An 18,400-nucleotide genomic window follows, 5' to 3' on the forward strand; every position below is an offset into this window, starting at 1 on the left:
CTTTTTTTTCTTTCTTTTTCCTTGCAGGTTACTTTGTGATGAAGAGAACAGAGCGCTGTTCAGCCTCGGCATCTTCCCTCCTCCCTTCAACACAATGCAACTCTTAATTAAATACGGGACACCCACGCCTCCCTTCCCACAGACCCCTTCCGTCTGCTCCCCCCAACTCTGAAATACCAGCCTTTCATGGGCAGGGGAAGCCTCGTGTTGAACTTCCCAATTAGCGAGACACATCGCAAAATAAGAGATTCTAAAAGAGCTATCACTCCTATTTTTGGACTCTTCCTTTCTAGGCCTTACCTAGTACGCGTTTTGGTGACCTTAGTATGACTTGAAAATCCTGCAGGGCTGAGGACATGAGACTGCAGACACGCAGGTCTTAAGAAGCACGATTTGTGTTTTTGTGGCTGATGAGCTAGGATTAATACACTCATTGAAAAAGAAATAAGTTATAGATCGATTTGAACCGGGAATTTTTCATCTTTGTAAAAGCTTCATCAGTAACTTTTTTTTTTTTTTACCAGAGGTTCTAAGAGCTTCAAGAAAAGTCATCCTTTCCAGGTAGAACAGTCAAAGAGGGTGGAGAAGAACCTTGCTTTCTCTTTTCTCCATTTCTGGCCACACCAAGAGGGAGGAGATGATTTGTGAGTAGTGGAGAGTGCTGGACTCTGGGCTTCGACGATTTTCTGATGCGAAGATTCAGATGCCTGGGGGAGATGCAGGGCGGTGGCCCGATTCCCGGGGAGTCACAAAGTAGGCAGCCATCAAGTGAGAGATGGGGGACCCTAGAGTCGGAGGTGGAGGAATCACAGAGAGGGAAGGTGGGGGATCATCAAGTCAAAAAAGGGAGAATCCTAGAATCCGAAGGTGGGGTATTCTAGAGTCAGAACGTGGGGAGGGCGGGTATCATAGAGCCAGAATGTAGGAGTGCTGCAGAGACCGATTTCAAATGAAAGAAATATCAGAGTAGCTACCTTCAGATGACCCCTCCCTAGGGACTGAGGGCGCAGGCGGCCAGGCCTCCACGAACACCCCACAGACAGCGGATTCAGCCTTCCGGCTGATGGTGCAGCCTCTGCACGCTTGCCTTAGCGCCACCCCCAATTATTCCACTTCTCGGGCCAGTGTTTCCTGAGGTTCGCCAGCAAGAATCCACCCAGCAATTATCTCCCCTCTCGCGCTCATGGGGGGACATTAACCACGAACGCGCTGGAGAAGAAAGGTACAGATGGGTCTTTTATTGCACACTTGGAAATGTTTCCAAGGCTTTTGTTTTCTTCCCCCATTCATTCCTGCCGGATCACGGGGATCTGCCAACTTCAGTCCCCAGAGGCTGCGGCGGGAGGGCCCGGTCCGCCCCGAGCCCCCGCTAGGGGGCGCGCTCTGGCCGTGGCGCCGAGCCGAGCGCGCGAGGGGGCTCGGCTGCGAGGACGCCGACAGCCGGTATCTGCGGGGCCTCGGAACCGACGCCGGCGTCGGGTCCCTGCCTGCTCGCGACCCGAGCTCCTACCCGTGCCCCCACCACGTCCCGGGGCGCCGGGAGCAGCAGCTACAGAGTAACGGCTGCACGGGGGACGCCTCGACCCTGGACGCACCCGGGGGCCCGCCGTCCGGCGATGGAGAGAGGAAACCAGGTGGTGATGATTACAGGGAGCCAAGACATTTCCCTCTCCGCTCTGGAAACCTGGGGGGTGGGTTAGGCAGGAGATGGGGGGCTCCGGCCAAGGGACTCAGGGTGACAGCCCAACCACTTGCTTCTCGCCCGTGAGAGGGGACCGCCCCCCGAGGGCAGACGTGAGGCTGTGGCCATCTCGCCTGGCTTTGTGCTTGGAGCCAGGCTGGAAAATGCCTCGGTTGACCGCCTGGGTGGATGATTGGAAGTGGCAGGGGTGGGGGTGGGGCTGTTTTCTCTCTAGTTCTCGCTCCCCCGACCCGTTTCCCCTGGCTGCTGACGGGCAACCGAAAGTGGCGAAGTTTGAAAATAAGGGGAGTTGTCCTAACACAGTAATCACACCCACACGTCCATACCTTGAGGGCTCGGCCTTGGTCCTCGGGACGCTTCCCAAAGCACTGCTTCCCAACAAACCTCTCCTAGCCGAGCCCTGATGGTGGAACCCCCGGCTCGGGCGGATAACACAGCGAAGAGGGAAGGATGAGCAAACGCCAAGGAGCCTTCCCTGGAAATTCAAGTCCTCAGTCCCTTTGGACCTTTCCACAGGGTGCTCCTTTGTAAACACATCAACAAACAAACATCGGTCCACAGACAGATTCCAGCAGCCGTGGGGAGAACTGAGGCAGGGGTAGGGAGCGGAGGGCAAGCAGCGGGCCGAGAAGGCGAGGGGCAAGTGCTAGACAAACGGATTATGATACATTTCCTCCTATCTTCAGACTTCCAGGAGGAGAGACCTCGATTTGTGCATAAAATGCATACCCTGAAGTGGATAAGGCTCTGAAAGCAGCATTTGAGGAGGTTAACCTTGACTGGTTGGAGTTGGGGGCGGGGGGTGGGTGGGAGGCGAATATTTCTGTTTGTGCCCACCGGCTCTTCCCAGCACCGGCTGTCAATCCCGACGCTTGTTATCCTCACAAGGCTTCAGTTTGTTTGCCTGATCTCAGCAAGGTTTTCTTCCACAAGTAGAACTATAATTGCTATAATTCTACTGTATCATTTGGATCATTGCAGTATTGTTGTTTTCGCTCCCTCTTTCTCTCCTCCTAACACTGCAATAACGCGCTCCAGTGTTAAATTAGCAGGTTGCGGAAGACCATAAATGAATGAAAGTTTGTTTTTTTTTAAAAAAAGAAATTAAATAAATAAAACAGCAAAATGACTTGGCAAAGGGGATATCACATCACAGAGAATCCTCTAGTGTAATCAGGACTTATTGTCTTCCCTTCCAATGGCTTCCAAATTGGTCACCAGACTCCAATGAAGTTTATTTCTATTGTTTAAATATATGTTTTGAAGAGGTTGAGCATAGTTTAAGGGGACCTGAGCCGTCTGGAGTGGCTGGAAGCCCATTACAGCTTTATTTATCTATGTGTATATTGCACAATAAATTAAAACATCTCAAATGAAAAGTGTGCAAGGTTAACTCTCCTCCAAACATTTTTTTTTCCTGGGTAATAACATCTAACTTCCACCCCCTTATCTCGCATTTCTTGCAAATATAATTTTGAAACTACAATGTAGAATTAGTTCTCACCACAGAAAAGAAAGGGGTTTCTTCCATTCGCCTCTTCTAGGTAATTATTATTTCCAGTCCTGGGGACAAGCCTCATTTTTCACCATAAACAACAGTTCTGAACACTTCATACCCTCACTTCCGGCCATAATTGTCATTTTTATCTTAGTGATTGATTGATTTTAAAAGCAGATGAACTGCAAACCATTGTTTTCCACGCAGCCCAGGAAAAGAAAACCAACAGTTACAGACCCCAGAGATTAGAGGAGCCAGGAGTTGTAACAAAGTACAATCGCAAATAATATTATTACTAAAATGAAATTGCTTTTGATTAGTGGGTAAAAGAAAGTGGAAAAAGTGAGGTGAAGAGAAAGTGAAGTGTCATCTTACTGACAGAGTAGACATTAAATTGGCTAAACTAAAAGTTCTTTTATACATAGTCCTATATAGCCCAATCCTGAAAAGTCTGCCTACTCAACAAATCAATTAAATTCTTCTTAGATATTAGAGGCATCATTTTGTTTTCTAAAATAACATGTAGGATAACACACATATATCTTAAACCCATCTTCTGATGTAGACGCTGTGGAGATGCCAGCAGATTGTCTCCCCGTGGGCATGTTAGAAAAGTTTTCTGGTTTTTTTTTTTTTTTTTTTAATCTTTCAGGAATAGCAAGAGCCAACTGTAGATTTTGAAGTTGGGTATTGAATTGTGACAAAGATCACTTCAGGGCTGCTGGGTGTAAATGGAGCTGGGTCGGGCCCTTCTCCCCGAAGTGAATGCATGTGCCTTCCCAATAGCGTCCTCACTTGGGAAGATTGATTAGAAAATACCAAAAATAAACAAGATAAAATAACAAAGCTAGTGTTTTCACCAGGTTTCCCAAAGAAAGACATTCTACTCCATTAATAGAATTAGATTTAATTCCAGGGGTCATTAAGTCAGAATCAGAAATTCTATGTTAACCTCCCCTTTGGCAGTGGATGATTAAAATTAGAATACATCCCAGCAGAAAGTCCGACTTCTTTTTTAAAAAAAGGAGAACAGCTGCAGAAGGGGGAGGAGGGGGACGGAAGCTAAGAAATCTTCCACCGAGAGACTTGAAACCCCGTTAGGCTCTCAGAAATGATTTGTGCGTTTGTGTCTCTTTTTCTTTCACATGATCTTCTTTGGACTAATTTTCAGCCCACTCCCTGCGTGTGCGGGAGTGTGACTCTGAAGTCACGGAGCCACCTGCAGCCGGGTCTTGTGGATTTCCGACGCGGGGCCCGCTGAGGAGGGAAAAGTGCCCCTGTGTCTCCCAATGACCAGCCGCAAGGACGCCCGTGAGGCTTCGCGGCTGGAGGCTCGCTCGGAGGAGACCGACGGGGCTGTCCGCCTCTCGGCTGCGGCTGCGTCGAGACCCGCAAGCGGAGAGTGGGCTCTCCGGGCCAGGGAGGGAAGGAGGACGGAATCAGCGCGCAGAATGTTAGCTTAAAGCTGAACAGGACAGTATACTAACACAGAACTATGGGTGAGGATGGAGAAGGAAGAATGCAGGAAAGATAGGAGAAGATCCCAGGGGCCTTGGAACAGCAGAGTGCTTAAAAGAAAATCAATGTCAGAAAGAGCTCGGGTTCTCCTTCGCCCCTACTCCCATCATCCAAGTGTAGGAAAAACTGGTGAGACTCAGACTAAAAGCGAGAGACAGGCAGACAGACAGACAGACAGACAGACACACACACACACACACACACACACACACACACACCGAGCGCTCCTTGTCCTCTAGTCTTTAATAGTAGTAGTATCCGCATTAGTATTAACATTATTAACGTGCCTGTTCCTAACCCTTCATCCCCTCCAGTTGTGTCTTGAATGCTCCTGCCAAGCCAGCCCGATCTGTCTGCCACCCACCCACCAACATCCAAGAGTTAGGCAGATGTTTATGGCCGGAAAAAAAATCCCAGTTATGCCTCCTTGTATTTTTAAATACTGACTGTAAGTGATTCAAGTATAATCCTTTGTAAAACGCTTTTCTCTTTGACACATTGAAGGGGTTGAGAGAGGAAAACCCGGCGTGGATTCCCCCTCCCCGGCCCCTCTCCCACCCACCACGCTCGCCCCCACCCTGACAGCGTCGGGGCCCCTGGCTGTCCCTTGGGCCCTGCACCCAGGAAAGGAGGGCGTCCGTTCTAGCCCCTCGCCTGGGCTCGGCCCAACTTCAGTCGGAGCTGAGTCTCGGTTCTCAGCGCTGGACATGCAGGGAGCTGTTTGGGAAGAAACGCGCTCTCCCTCAGGCTCGCTCTCTCGCCTTTGCCAGGGGGAGTTCAGAATTTTAGGCGTTGAGATTTGGTTGAAGCCGAACCTGGGTCCCTCCCACCCTGGAGCGCTCAGGGCTCCCGGCAGGTTCCGCTCCCTGCGCGTGATCTGACAGTGTCCAGCCTCGGGGTGACGGCCTAACTGAGGCTAACTTGTGGGGAGGAGAGGGAAGCGCGTCCGGGGACAAGGGGGAGACTCCAGGACTTGTCCCCAGCTGCCCGTCCTCGCAGCCGACACTCGCCTGTCCCTTTCTGCCCTGTAGGTGCTCTAGGGAAGGCCGCGCGCCTTTGGCAGAGCTCTGTCTTTAAGGGGACTTTTTCCAGAGTTGAAGACGGAGATGAGAGCGGTTGAGGGACGCTACCAGCAAGAGAGCAACCACCGGGCTCAAGGTGAAGACTAACAGCTCAAGGCGTTGGGCCGCAAGAAAAAACTGAACGCCCCAACTGCAGATGTTTGCTTGCGTCCGTCACCCCGGCACCTCGGAGGCCCGTCCAGCCTAAAGAGGACGGCGGCTGAGGGCCACTGAGGTCAAGGCGCTGTCCTGGGAGCGCAACACTGGCTTTGAAAAGGGCCACGTCGGTCTGAACGCGAGCCGAGCCTCAAGGACTTGTCTCCGAGGGAGTGAGGTCCTCGGGTTGGTGGAAGGGGCGCACGTCGCCCGAGTGGCACCCACAGGCCTGACATCCGAATAAGCTAGAGCTTCGGGCTAGCCCTAAAGGGTTAAAGGAGGCGCTCTAGGAAAGTTGTTAGTTAGAAAGTTGTTAGTTAAAAACAAAATATAAAAATAAAATTGGCTCGGGTGCGTGCCTCCTGTCCCACCTCCACCGCCGGCCTTCCCGGAATCCAGTCCGGGCTTTGCGCGGAGCCCACAGCCCGGCGCAGGCCTCTGGCGAGAGCCAATCAGAGGGCGCCTCTCAGCACGTGGAGAAGAGAGACTCCAGAGCTCCGCGCCCGCAGCTCACTACACTTGTTACAGCTTGTCCTGAGCGCGGAGAGGGCGAGCTCCGGCCACGGGCAGGGCGGGAGCCAGCAGCCAGCGACCGAGCGAGGCAGAGAGGCACAGAGATCGCAACAGTATCCGTTATAACCAGCCATCTAACCCCACCCCCCAACACACACCCATCCATCCCACCAGCCCCGAGAGGCAGCCAGCGGCCCGCTTCTCTGCGCCCAGGGAAAAAACCCCAGCCATGAGCAATCAGTACCAGGAGGAGGGCTGCTCCGAGAGGCCCGAGTGCAAAAGTAAATCTCCAACTTTGCTCTCCTCTTACTGCATCGACAGCATCCTGGGCCGGAGGAGCCCGTGCAAAATGCGGCTGCTGGGAGCCGCGCAGAGCTTGCCTGCCCCGCTGGCCAGCCGCACCGACCAGGAAAAGGCCGTTCAAGGTAAGGCTGTGCTTGCCGGGCACCTGAAAAGGGTGCTGGGCGCTGGTTTGGATGTGTGATGTTCCGGGGCCAGGGGCCTGCGGTTGTCCAACTGGAGACGGAGGAAAGAAAGGGAACAACTCTGAGGCCTGGTGCCTCAAAGAGCGGTAAACATCTCGCCAGGGGATGTCTCTCCCTCCCCCTCTGCTTCCAGAGAAAGCAGAGACCGAGCTTCGCTTCAAGGGCCCTTAGGTTCTCGGTATCCGTCCTTAGGTCGTTCAAATGCCCCCTTTGGTGGCCTTGGGGGTGCTCTGAAGAGGGGCCACAGGCCAGAAACAGCAGGTGCCGGGTGGACTCTTGTAACAGCAACTTGGTGAAGACAAGAACCCCAAAAGCTGTGAATGGGGACCCCAGGCCGAATGAGCCTTGGCCTTTCTTCTTTGGAAGATTTCTTTATATGTGGTGTTGTGCTTTCTTCTTCTTTTTAAAATTGTAGATTACTTGTGACCTTTTAAACCCAAGCTTTGCAGAAAACATCTCCCTGGGATTCCCCAAATGCTCCTTATTGTATTTGAAGTGTATGAAATGTACGGCTTCTGGGTGTTGTTTTTTTCTCTGCTATGTTATTTTTTTTTAAAACAGTTGAGATGTTTAAAAGCTCTTATTTTTTCTAAAATTAAAAATTTCAGAACAACTGTCGTTTTGCCCCGAACCTGTTACACTCAAGTTTCGCCTTGAGCTGGCTTGCAGAGGTGTCGCAGGGAAAGAATTGTTGATTTCTTTTAAAATCCGTAAACCAGCGGTCCAGCCGCAGCGCCACTTGGAAGACGGGAGCGGACAGCGGAGAAGGGGGCGTTTAAAACAAAACTGACTTTTTCCTTTTCTTTTTTTAGCCTGCAGTGGCACCTGTGCCAGGCGCTTCCTCGAGGGGAAGGAGCGGCCTGTGCCAATTGCACCCCCTTCGTCCCCCACCCAGGCCTTTCTGAACCCATTTTCTCCAGGACGATTTTTCTGTGCTCGGAGCCGCCAGCCCCTCCCGCTGGGGTCTGTCGGGGCAAGGCCGCACTCAGGGCCACGGGCCGCTCCCCCTTCCCCCGCAGGGGTCGCCCGCCGGGCAGCGGCCCCTCTCGCCAGCCCCGGCCGCGTGGCAGAGCCGAGGGCAGAGGTCGTGCGCAAAGTTTTCAGGGTGGTGGTGATTTTTTTTTAAGTTGCTGAATGTTTTCAGATTGCCCCCTGCCCCGAAATGGGAAGGAAAAAAGTGAGGGAGAGGGCAAGGGGAAAGAAAAAGAAAGGAATAAAGGAGGGAAGGAAGAAGGGGGGCGCACAAATAAGAGAAAGGAAGGAGAGGGAGAGGGGAAAGAATGATGAGACGGGATGAGAGAGAAAGAAAAGGAGAATGTAAAATGAAAGGAAGGGCCAGAGAAAGACGTAAAGGAAGGAAGGAAGAAAATAAAAGGAAGAATGGGAGAGGGAAAGGAAAGGAGGGACGGAGGAGGAGAGAAGGAAAAAAGAAGGAAACAAGAGAAGGGGCAAGAGAGAGAAAAATGTAAAGAAAAAGAAACAGCAAGAAAACTGGGGAAGGAGAAGGGCTCGGAATCTGATGGCGCGCGGGGGGTGGGGGGGGCGCCAGGGCCTAGGCGCGGAGGGAGCGGCGGCGGGCCGGCCCGGGCGGCGACTCTGGAGGGGGCGCCCGGCCGGCCGGCGCGCTGACCGCTCTCCCTTGCCCGCAGGCTCCCCCAAGGGCAGCAGCGCCCCGTTCGAGGCCGAGCTGCACCTGCCGCCCAAGCTGCGGCGCCTGTACGGCCCGGGCGGGGGCCGCCTCCTCCAGGGCGCCGCGGCGGCTGCGGCTGCGGCGGCGGCGGCGGCGGCGGCGGCGGCCACGGCCACGGCCGGTCCGCGGGGGGAGGCCCTTCCGCCGCCGCCGCCGACCGCGCGGCCCGGGGAGCGGCCGGACGGCGCGGGGGCCGCCGTGGCCGCCGCGGCCGCGGCCGCCGCAGCCTGGGACACGCTCAAGATCAGCCAGGCGCCGCAGGTGAGCATCAGCCGCAGCAAGTCGTACCGCGAAAACGGGGCGCCCTTCGTGCCGCCACCGCCCGCGCTGGACGAGCTGGGCGGCCCGGGGGGCGCCGCGCACCCGGACGAGCGCCTCGGCGCGGCCGGTGGCCCCGGCGGCGCCCCGGCGGCGAGTAGCGGCACGGGCGCCGAGGACGAGGAGGAGGAGCTGCTGGAGGATGAAGAGGACGAGGACGAGGAAGAGGAGCTGCTGGAAGACGACGAGGAGGAGCTGCTGGAGGACGACGCCCGCGCGCTGATCAAGGAACCGCGGCGCTGCGCCGTGGCCGCCACCGGAGCGGTGGCCACCGCCGCTGCCGCCGCGGTGGCCGCTGAGGGCGGGGAGCTGTCGCCCAAGGAGGAGCTGCTGCTGCACCCAGAGGACGCTGAGGGCAAGGACGGCGAGGATAGCGTGTGCCTGTCTGCGGGCAGCGACTCAGAGGAGGGGCTGCTGAAGCGCAAACAGCGGCGCTACCGCACCACGTTCACCAGTTACCAGCTGGAGGAACTGGAGCGGGCCTTCCAGAAGACGCACTACCCAGACGTCTTCACCAGGTACGCGCGAGGGGTGGTCGCAGCGGCAGCGGCTGGAGGGAGCGAGTGGGTCCGGGAGAGGGAAGGTGGGCGGGCAGGGGCCCCGGGCTGGGGCAGGGACTCCGCTCCTGGACTCTACCCAGGCGCGCCCTCCCAATGCACCCACCCCGTTGACCAAAAACTACTCCCCTCCTCTCCCCTACTCCGGGCCTTAAGTTTAGACTGGGATGTTTTTTGTTTTTAGTCCTTCCCAAGGTCTCTCCAGTTTAATTTTTTCAAATTACGAGTTTTAGTTAGAGAAAAAGAAACGGCCTTTCCAAAGGCCTCCCGAACACGCCACCTTGGAGACGTGCGCACCCTTGCGCACACACTCAGGGCCCCGGGCGCTACGGTCCGGAGTCCGGGCCAGGTCCCAGGCGAGGCGCAGGAAGCGCTGCCGGCCCTCGCCGCCAGAGCTAAACAGGGGCTATTTTGGGCCGCCGTGTGGTGCGATCGCCATCCCTGCCTGATGCCCCGGGCGCCTGCTGGGTATCAGTTAACGCAGTTCGCAGTAAAGCTGCCCGTGCCTGCGGAGAAGGCCGTTAAAAAGATCCGAGTTCTGTCATTTGAGGACTCCTGAAATAACCGAAGGAAGTCAAAACGGGGCAGTGTTTGGTATCTGTACAACTGTGGAGGCACCGGCCATAATCTTCCCTTCTCATCGCTGCCCTCTCTCCCTCCACACACATTAAACCCAGTGTTGGTTTAATGTACGCGGGTTCACAGGGGCTGGCATTGATTGCTGGAAGTCTGGCAGGCAGTAGACGGAACAGCTGGGGGAATTTTTCTCTTTGGACGGCTGTCCAACCCGGGTTTTTCTCCTAGTTACGCTCCACTTCCCACTCGCCCGGGTTTTTTTGGGGGAAAGATGTACCTGTGAGATGACTGGGCCTCTGAAGGCCAGCTTATTCATCCTACCTGGGGCGCCGGCCTGGCTGGGGGCCTTCCTCTCCCACCCCAAGGCTTAGGTCTGGCTCGGCGAGGAACCACGGTTAGGGCAAACTTTCCCCAGCGGGGAGGGAGAAAGAGATGGGTGCTTGCCTAGCGTTGGGCTTGTCAAAGCTCGAGCAGCACCTTCGCATGAGGCGTGTGCGGCTTTTCAACGTGCATTTTAGTAGCAGCGGAAAGCTGTCCGCCCCTTTGAACCAGAGGAGAAATCGCTCAGTGTTCAGGAGGCCCGAGCCAACTCGCAAGTGTAGTTGGTGTAGCCATTAATTGCCAAACTGTCTCCTAATCAGAAACGGAAAAGAGTAGATTTGATGCGGGGCAAAGGCACTGAACTTGATCATCCCGTGAGCTAAACTTGGTCCTCCTCTCTTTCATCCAGCCCCTTCGTTACCTTTAGAAAAGAAAATAAATTTTAAAACAATTGTGTCTATCAAATAGCTAACCGGCCGACCTGCTTTTCTGCATTTATCACACGTGTAATTCAAAAGAAGAAAATGATGTGGTGTCGCTTGGCACCCAGGTCTGCCCTTCTTTAGCTTCTCCAGGGGAACCAAAGTACATGAAGAGGGGCAGCTCCTTTTCGCCACCCCGTGCTCACCTCTTTCCGACCCAGGGGGTTAGCTAGAGCCCCTTGGTTCCCGCCCGGATCCAGCCGGGAGTGTGGTTTTGGGGTTTTAGATTTGCTGATGCTCACTGTAGCAGAAGGCAGAGGGAAGCTGTCCAGTGAACCGGTTTTCTCCCAATCCTGAAGTTTCAGGTGTGGGCCAGGGGCACTGCCAGCAGCGCAGACCCAGGTCCGAGGCTGGGGCGGCCCCCGCTCTTTCATATTAGCGAGCGGAGGGCCAACTATTCTCTGCGCGCTCGTATTTTCGGTAAACAGGTCGTAAGCCATTCTACAGCATCTTAATGGTTTCCTATTTGCCTTAATTGTCGCAGTAATAACTGCAATGACGGGGTAGGGTTTCAGTTAAATTGACTTCCCCTGAGATGGGCAGGGTTTGTAGTGGGCACTGGAGTCAGGAGGTGCGCAGAATTTTGTTTAATCGAAAAATTACCCCACTGAACTCTTAACAAGCTTAACATATCTCCAGAGGGTAATGGGGAGTATGACCTAAAGGGGTGAGGGAGGGAGGATGGCGGCAGAGAGGGAGAGATGGAAGGAAAGGCGGAGAGCTGGAGAGAGAGAGAGAGAGAGAGAGAGAGAGAGAGAGAGGAGAGGGGAGAGAACATTTTTTAAAGAAGGCAGAAAGAAACCAAGAGGGCGAAAGAAATGTTTTTAGTTGGGTGCTGAGTTCTCCCATTTACTATTAGGACAAAAGAGGCTATAATCACTGTGTATGTGTGTGTGTGTGTGTGTGTGTGTCTTGTCTAACTCTGGCTTAGAAGTGAGAGAGAATCCGAGACTTAGAGACTCAAGAAGTCACCCCTGTCACTCTTGAATATAATATGATACAATATAATAGATAACATCCTATATCTGGGAGTGTGTTGCGTTTTTACGTCTTCAGTCAAATAGAAGGCACTCCAATGTTGAAGGGATGGTGATGCCTAGGTGTGTGGGGTGAGATCCTAATGGAGGAGGCTGCCAGCGAGGGAAAGGGGGCTGACGGGGGTTGCTGGAGCCTGCAGTGACCTCCTGCCTGTGTGTTGCTTTCTTATAGGGAGGAACTGGCCATGAGGCTGGACTTGACTGAGGCCCGGGTCCAGGTGAGCTGCACTGCAGAGAGGGAGGAAGGGAGGGGCAGTGGGCTGGGGGGAGAGTGGAAGAGAGATGGGTTGATGGATTGGAGGGTTGTTGAGAGACCCCCTTCATAAAATGAAGAAAAGCAGATCAGAAAGATAAACCCAGACACTCACACACAAAACTATATTAAAATATGAACACCTGGGAGGTTGAAGGGGACGATTTCGAGGTTTGGGAGCCTTGTGGAAGGAGTCCAGGATCAGAAGAGGGGTTTCAGCATCCCTGAGACTGCAGTTCAGAAGCCCCCTGGTCCACAGCCCCTGTAGGAAACAATCTGCGAACTGAACTGACTTCTCCTGATTGAAATAATGGGATGGAGCATGGATTTGGTTGTTAGACAAATCCGCTCAGCTCCAAGCAGGTATTTGGCTGCGATTAAGTCCCCAATCGGGCTTCATAAAAGCCCACTTAGTGCTAGAACAAACAGGGCCATTTGAAGGCAAAATGCTGTTTGATTTCCCCTCTGCCCGCACAAGGAGCTGGCTAATGCTATTTGATTTCCCATTTTTTATAGCAATGAGCCCACATTGATCTAATAGGGAGTGAGTGCAATGCTATTAAAGGTGTTTGCAGCCCCATACCAGAGTGCATTTCCGAACCCAGGCCTCATAACCAAAGAGACGATCAACACTGGGCAGCCCCGACGGCCAACAGAAAACAGATGTCCCTGGGTTAGGAGCTGAGTGAATCACTTTACAGTCAAAATCAGGTGCTGATAAAGCACAATAAATTCCATATGGCTCATTTAATACACAACAGCTTCTTGCATTAGAGGGCTAATGATGAGGCCTGTCCCCTCCTTTCTGTTGACACATTTCTCCATTGTCAAACAGAGATGTGACAGCAACTCTGCATTTTCAGCTCAGGGGAACGAGTCGTGGGAAAGTTAAATAACTTTTAAAAAGAAAGAGAGCGCCCCCCTCCCCTTCTCCTCTCTCCCTATTCACTGGAGAAGATGTAATTAAGTGAATATGAATTATTAGAGTCCTTTCGTTTACCTTTGGGGGGCCTCAGAGGTATTAATTCAATAATGAGGAATTGCAGGGGGACATCTTGATAATTGCAGTTGAGCCGGGAGAGCTGATCCATCTGTAGAAGGTTTCCACTTTCTTTGAGGGCATTCTGCCTCCACTGTTCCCCCCACCCCCCCACCCTTACTCCTTTCACTGCCATCGAGAAGGGGTGGATATTGTCTAGACAGATTTGGATACACAAAAGCTGCCCACCCAGCCTGGTCCCATCTAGTCTTCCTTTTTCAAGTCTCTGAATTTCCACACTGGAGTGTTTCTGTGATTCTCAAATAGATTATTTGAGGGCTGTGAAATGTTATGGACGGGCCCCCCTTTGGCAGAATTTTAAGTAATCAACCGACTTGGATTCTTGATTTTTCTTGCCCTAGGTGGCTGTCTAGAAGTCAAACCAAGCCTAGATACTAGTGCTAGTAACGACAACCCCCACTGTGTATATTTGAAAGGCATAGATGTCTTAAAAATTTTTTAAACATTTTCCTCTGGGATCATTTACATTATATTTTAATATAACTCTGTATAGCCCTGGAGTTCATTCTTAATTTTTAGACTTGTGTGCAGGCATAAACCCAGTCCTAAAAATATTAATGCCTTCAGGGGAGAAGGAGCATATCTTCTCAGCTGTGGGTGTGATGAGCAGGTCACATAAAAATAATCTCATGCTCCTAGGAGTTATTTTTAGACTATGGTAGCTGCCATATTTCAGGTAAAGGTCTCTACTAAAACTGCTTTCTATTAACAATTAGCAAGATACCTTGTGCTGAAAACCTCCCCCAAGCCTAGAACTATCTTATTAAAATAACCTATTTAAACCACATCCCCAGAAGAAATAAAGGACCCCGTTAGCTAGCTCTGAATATGTGCACAGTCTACAGGTATCCTACACTCTGGTTTCTGTGTCCAGGTATTGCTGAATACCTGGTCCCCGCAGTCAGTGCCTTACTCGGCAGAACACGGCCCTGCATAGAGCCCCTGCAGATAGCAGGCTGTGTGCCCCACACTTCATTTCAGGGAGAACTGGGCCCCTAAACTGTATGCCTGTTTGCTAATTACCGTGGGCATTTCTTCCCTCCCTCCCAGTTCTCCCCAAGCCCAAGAACCCAGTGTAGTGCTCATAGGCGTTCAATAAATATTTCTGGAAAGATCAAATGAACCGCCTCCCCGATTCCCTTTTCAGTGCAGAGCAAGAATTTTGCCACCTCTTGGGTACACGTGAAATAGGCAAAAATAGCTGATTTGAGGCAGAAAGCTGATAAGCATTCTTCTCTTGGTGGCTGCCTGGTCCCAAGAGTCACCACTGAATGCCAACTTCTGCATGCCTTATTTTGCTCATTCCTCATCACAGCCTTATGAGGAAACTTTTATTACCCCCATTTTACAGATTAGAAAAGTGAGGTTCAGAGAGGTTTAAGTGACCTGTTTAAAGACACACAGCAAGCAAAAGGCAGCGCAGACATTTAAACCTTGGTTTCCTCACTTCTGAACACACGAAACTACTTTCCTTAAAAATTGGAAAGGAACTAGGCTGGTTGAAATATCCACTGGAGAGGGTTCACTTGCCCAGTGTTTCCTGCTCGCTTTAAGTTGGGCCCTCTTTCACTGACCCTTTGGCCCCAGACGTGTCCTTGAACAACCTGAAGCCAGAGAGGGGTGAGGTGGGCGCAGGCCGCAGAGGAAAAGAGGCAGGGCCCGCGGCGCACGGGGAAGAGGCGGGGGCGGGGTGGGGGGGTGGGCCGGAGCCTCGCCGACCCCGGCCTCTTTCCGCTTTGCAGGTCTGGTTCCAGAACCGTCGGGCGAAGTGGCGCAAGCGGGAGAAGGCGGGCGCACAGACCCATCCTCCGGGTCTGCCCTTCCCCGGGCCGCTCTCCGCTACCCACCCGCTCAGCCCCTACCTGGACGCCAGCCCCTTCCCCCCGCACCACCCTGCGCTCGACTCGGCCTGGACGGCCGCTGCCGCCGCCGCTGCCGCTGCCTTCCCGAGCCTACCTCCGCCTCCGGGCTCGGCCAGCCTGCCGCCCAGCGGGGCGCCGCTGGGCCTGAGCACTTTCCTAGGAGCCGCCGTGTTCCGGCACCCGGCCTTTATCAGCCCTGCGTTCGGCAGGTAATACGCGGCTTCGGGGAGTCTGTCTCTCTCATACACGCACAGAGGCCTGGGTCCAGGGAGGAGGCTGGAGACGGGTAGGGACTACACACATCTTTTCTCTTTGGCTTAACCTCAGCGACTTAGCCAAAGAAAATAATCCCTAATTTTGCCTTAAACAATGTGGATCTTGAAGGGAATGACTTGGGACTGAGCGGCAAAGGGAAAGGCAGTGACGATAATAGCAACCGTGGAAACTGGGAGTGTTCAATGAAAGCTGCACCAGTACAATTTGAAGGCAGCAACAGCCCAGGCCATAGGTGATATGTGTGTAAACGGGTACAGGTGTAGGCCACAGAGCCAGAATGACTTTTCAAGTTTTGCAAAAATCCTTCCTCATGCCCCAGAGCCTGGCAACCAGAGGAACACAGCCCTGGCCCCCACAGGAGCCCTGGAGCCACGGGCCCTCTGGGTGCAAAGGATTCTTTCTTCTTCCCCAGACTCTATCTTCCTTGTCATTCAAGTGACCCACTGCCAACCATACCCCCGACCCCCATATATACAACTCCCGGCCCCCCCAAAGCGGCACAAGACAACGAAAGAAAAGAAACAGTTCATCATATATTATAACTCCCTTTCTTTAAATGAACATCGAATGATGAAATTAAAAGTCTGTATAATCACACAGACAAAGAAACAAAGGAGAGATGTATTAAGTTGGAAAGTGCAGTGAAAATAAAACTGAATGCAGCTTCAGTGATCTCTCTTTGGGAGAACAAAGAAATAATAGATTCATCCAACTGCATAGCCACTTAACAAAAAAAATCATCTGGAGAAAATGTTCAAAAAAGACTCAGTAAAATTAGTTTCTTGTAACAAACCAATAAAGTAAACAGAAAGTGCACTGAAGTGTAGTGACTCAGTTTACCTAGTGGAACCAGGGCATGTTATGCCCCCTCCAGGCCACACTTTATTTCTTTCTGGAAAAAATTGTTAAAGTCCTCTGCCCCTCGCTCCCCACCCTCTCCTTTACCCTTCTCACAACAAATGACTTGTAAAAGCTGGCAAACCACGGCTGGAGTACGGGCTGCCAGATTTGGAGAGGCTGGAAGAGGAGTGCGGTGCGGGTGGTAAAAATAACAGAGGTGATAACAGAGGTGGAGGGTGGGCTTGGGAGATGCAGGAGGCGCTCCTCGAGCCCAGGTGGGCTCATTTCTAATCGTGGAAACCCTGAGTTGGCCTTGCGGGGGCCCGGAGCCAAAGCCCTGGGGGGAAGCGGCGGGGGTAGGGGTGGTGGCATTGAGCGTCAGGGGCGGCTCGGGCCTCAGCTGCAGGTCAGCGGTGCAGTGCGAAGAGAGCGGAGGCGCCGTGCGGGGCAATCCCGGCGCCTCCCGGAGGCGGTGGCGCGGACTGGAGTCCCAGGCTTGGGCTTCGCCGTGCGCCACGCGCGGAGGTCGCGGGTCGGGGCTCTCTGGGACTAAAGGCTGCAGGGGCGCAGGGAAGGCGGTGGGGGAGAGGTGTCGCCGCTCCGGGACGCGGGGCCGCTGGCTGGTTAGAGCCGCCTGGCGAGCGGAAATCTACAGGCGGGCGCCCCCACCCACGCGGTCGTCGGCCGGGCACTGGCAGCTCAGCCCGGCGCGGGAGGGCGGCCTCAGCGGAGGGAAGGCCGGCATACAAGACCGGTGTTTTCAAGGTAAAAGGAGCCCCGGGCCGAGAAGGCGCCCTATGCAGAGAGTACAAAGTGGAGCACAGGTCTTGATCAGTTTTGATCCCACGTTCTCCTTCCTTTCTCCCTTTTTTCCCTTCTCCTTTTCTCTCTTCTTTCTCTTTGTCTCTCTTCTTCTCTCTACTGGCAAATAGTATTACAGGCAATTGGAGCTCCTGGTCTAAGAATACACCCCGCTTCTTAAGCGAAAGCACAGAATCCGCGCAGTTGGGCCATGGGGTTTTGAGACTCGGGGCTTGCCTCCGCCGCGGCTCTGTCCCCTCTTTTTTTTCCCCCTCTGTTGGTTCCCTGCTCCAGTAAACCCTCTCAGAGCACCCCAGCCTCCCGACCGCGGGTCCAGCTACTCCCCAGCCCGCGGCCCACCCGGGCCTGCGACTCCCCGCCCCAGCGGCGGCGCCCCTCTGCGCCCTTCTTCTGTGCCCTCTGCTCCCCCGGGGAGAGGCGGCGGGGAAGGATGCCCGAGGCGCTGCGCGCAGCTCCCGGGGCCGTGACCGCGCTGTTTGCTCTCCCTGCAGGCTCTTTTCCACCATGGCCCCCCTGACCAGCGCGTCGACTGCGGCCGCGCTGCTGAGACAGCCCACGCCGGCCGTGGAGGGCGCGGTGGCGTCGGGCGCTCTGGCTGACCCGGCCACGGCGGCCGCAGACAGACGCGCCTCTAGCATAGCCGCGCTGAGGCTCAAGGCCAAGGAGCACGCCGCGCAGCTCACGCAGCTCAACATCCTGCCGGGCACCAGCACGGGCAAGGAGGTGTGCTAAAGGCTGCCCTCCACCCTCGCGCCCCAGGCGCGATCCGGAAAGGTCACCTCACTCAGCACCACTTAAGACCAAATGGAAACAGAGGACCAGCACACTCCCGAGACGGCACTGAGAGAGCGCAGCCGCCTTCGCAGCAGCCTGGACGCGGGCAAGGCAGCCCTCGGCGCTACCGGACGTGGCACCTCCTCGGCTGGCTGTCCACCCGCCCCTGCCCCTGCCCCTGCCCCTGCCTCTGCCCCTGCGCCTGCTTCTGCCAACCTCGCTCCAACTTGAACGTCCACTCTCCCCCGTTCTTTTACTGAAAATATCCGGGAGGTTTTTCTCCCTAAGACACCTGGTATTGAAGTTAAAAAATTTAAAAGCCCAACCTCTCTTCCTCCTGACACCCTACTTAGCTTTTTATAAATTTTCCTAATAGCATTTTGGCGCTCTAAGTTTATCTCCCCAGCGTGGGCCCCGGCTCCGGGCCGGGGAAGCGAATGCGAACCTGTAAGATAGCTAACAGTGCACTTAACGGAAAGGGGCATCTTGTTCTTGTTCTCTTCTTTATCATACACCAACCAAGGTTTTTATATCAAACCAAAGGGAAATACTCTGCTAGAATATGGACTGTTGAAGTCACCAAACTGTGATTATTGATT

The 18,400-nt window shown here is 53.9% G+C and overlaps 1 protein-coding gene across 1 annotated transcript; it reads left to right on the forward strand.

The window, feature by feature from the left end:
• The first annotated feature begins 6,620 nt into the window (after positions 1-6,620).
• ARX (aristaless related homeobox) lies at positions 6,621-17,812 on the forward strand. The gene is made up of 5 exons (XM_089904659.1): positions 6,621-6,873; positions 8,583-9,459; positions 12,087-12,132; positions 14,970-15,298; positions 17,519-17,812. The coding sequence occupies exons 1-5, from the start codon at positions 6,678-6,680 to the stop codon at positions 17,757-17,759; spliced, it is 1,689 nt and encodes a 562-aa protein (XP_089760785.1). The 5' UTR covers positions 6,621-6,677; the 3' UTR covers positions 17,760-17,812.
• The last annotated feature ends 588 nt before the right edge of the window (positions 17,813-18,400 follow it).

This window comes from Delphinapterus leucas, chromosome X, assembly GCF_059928025.1.
Source record: "Delphinapterus leucas isolate spDelLeu-1000000601 "Yukka" chromosome X, BTC_Dleu_Yukka2, whole genome shotgun sequence".
Classification (NCBI taxonomy): domain Eukaryota; kingdom Metazoa; phylum Chordata; class Mammalia; order Artiodactyla; family Monodontidae; genus Delphinapterus; species Delphinapterus leucas.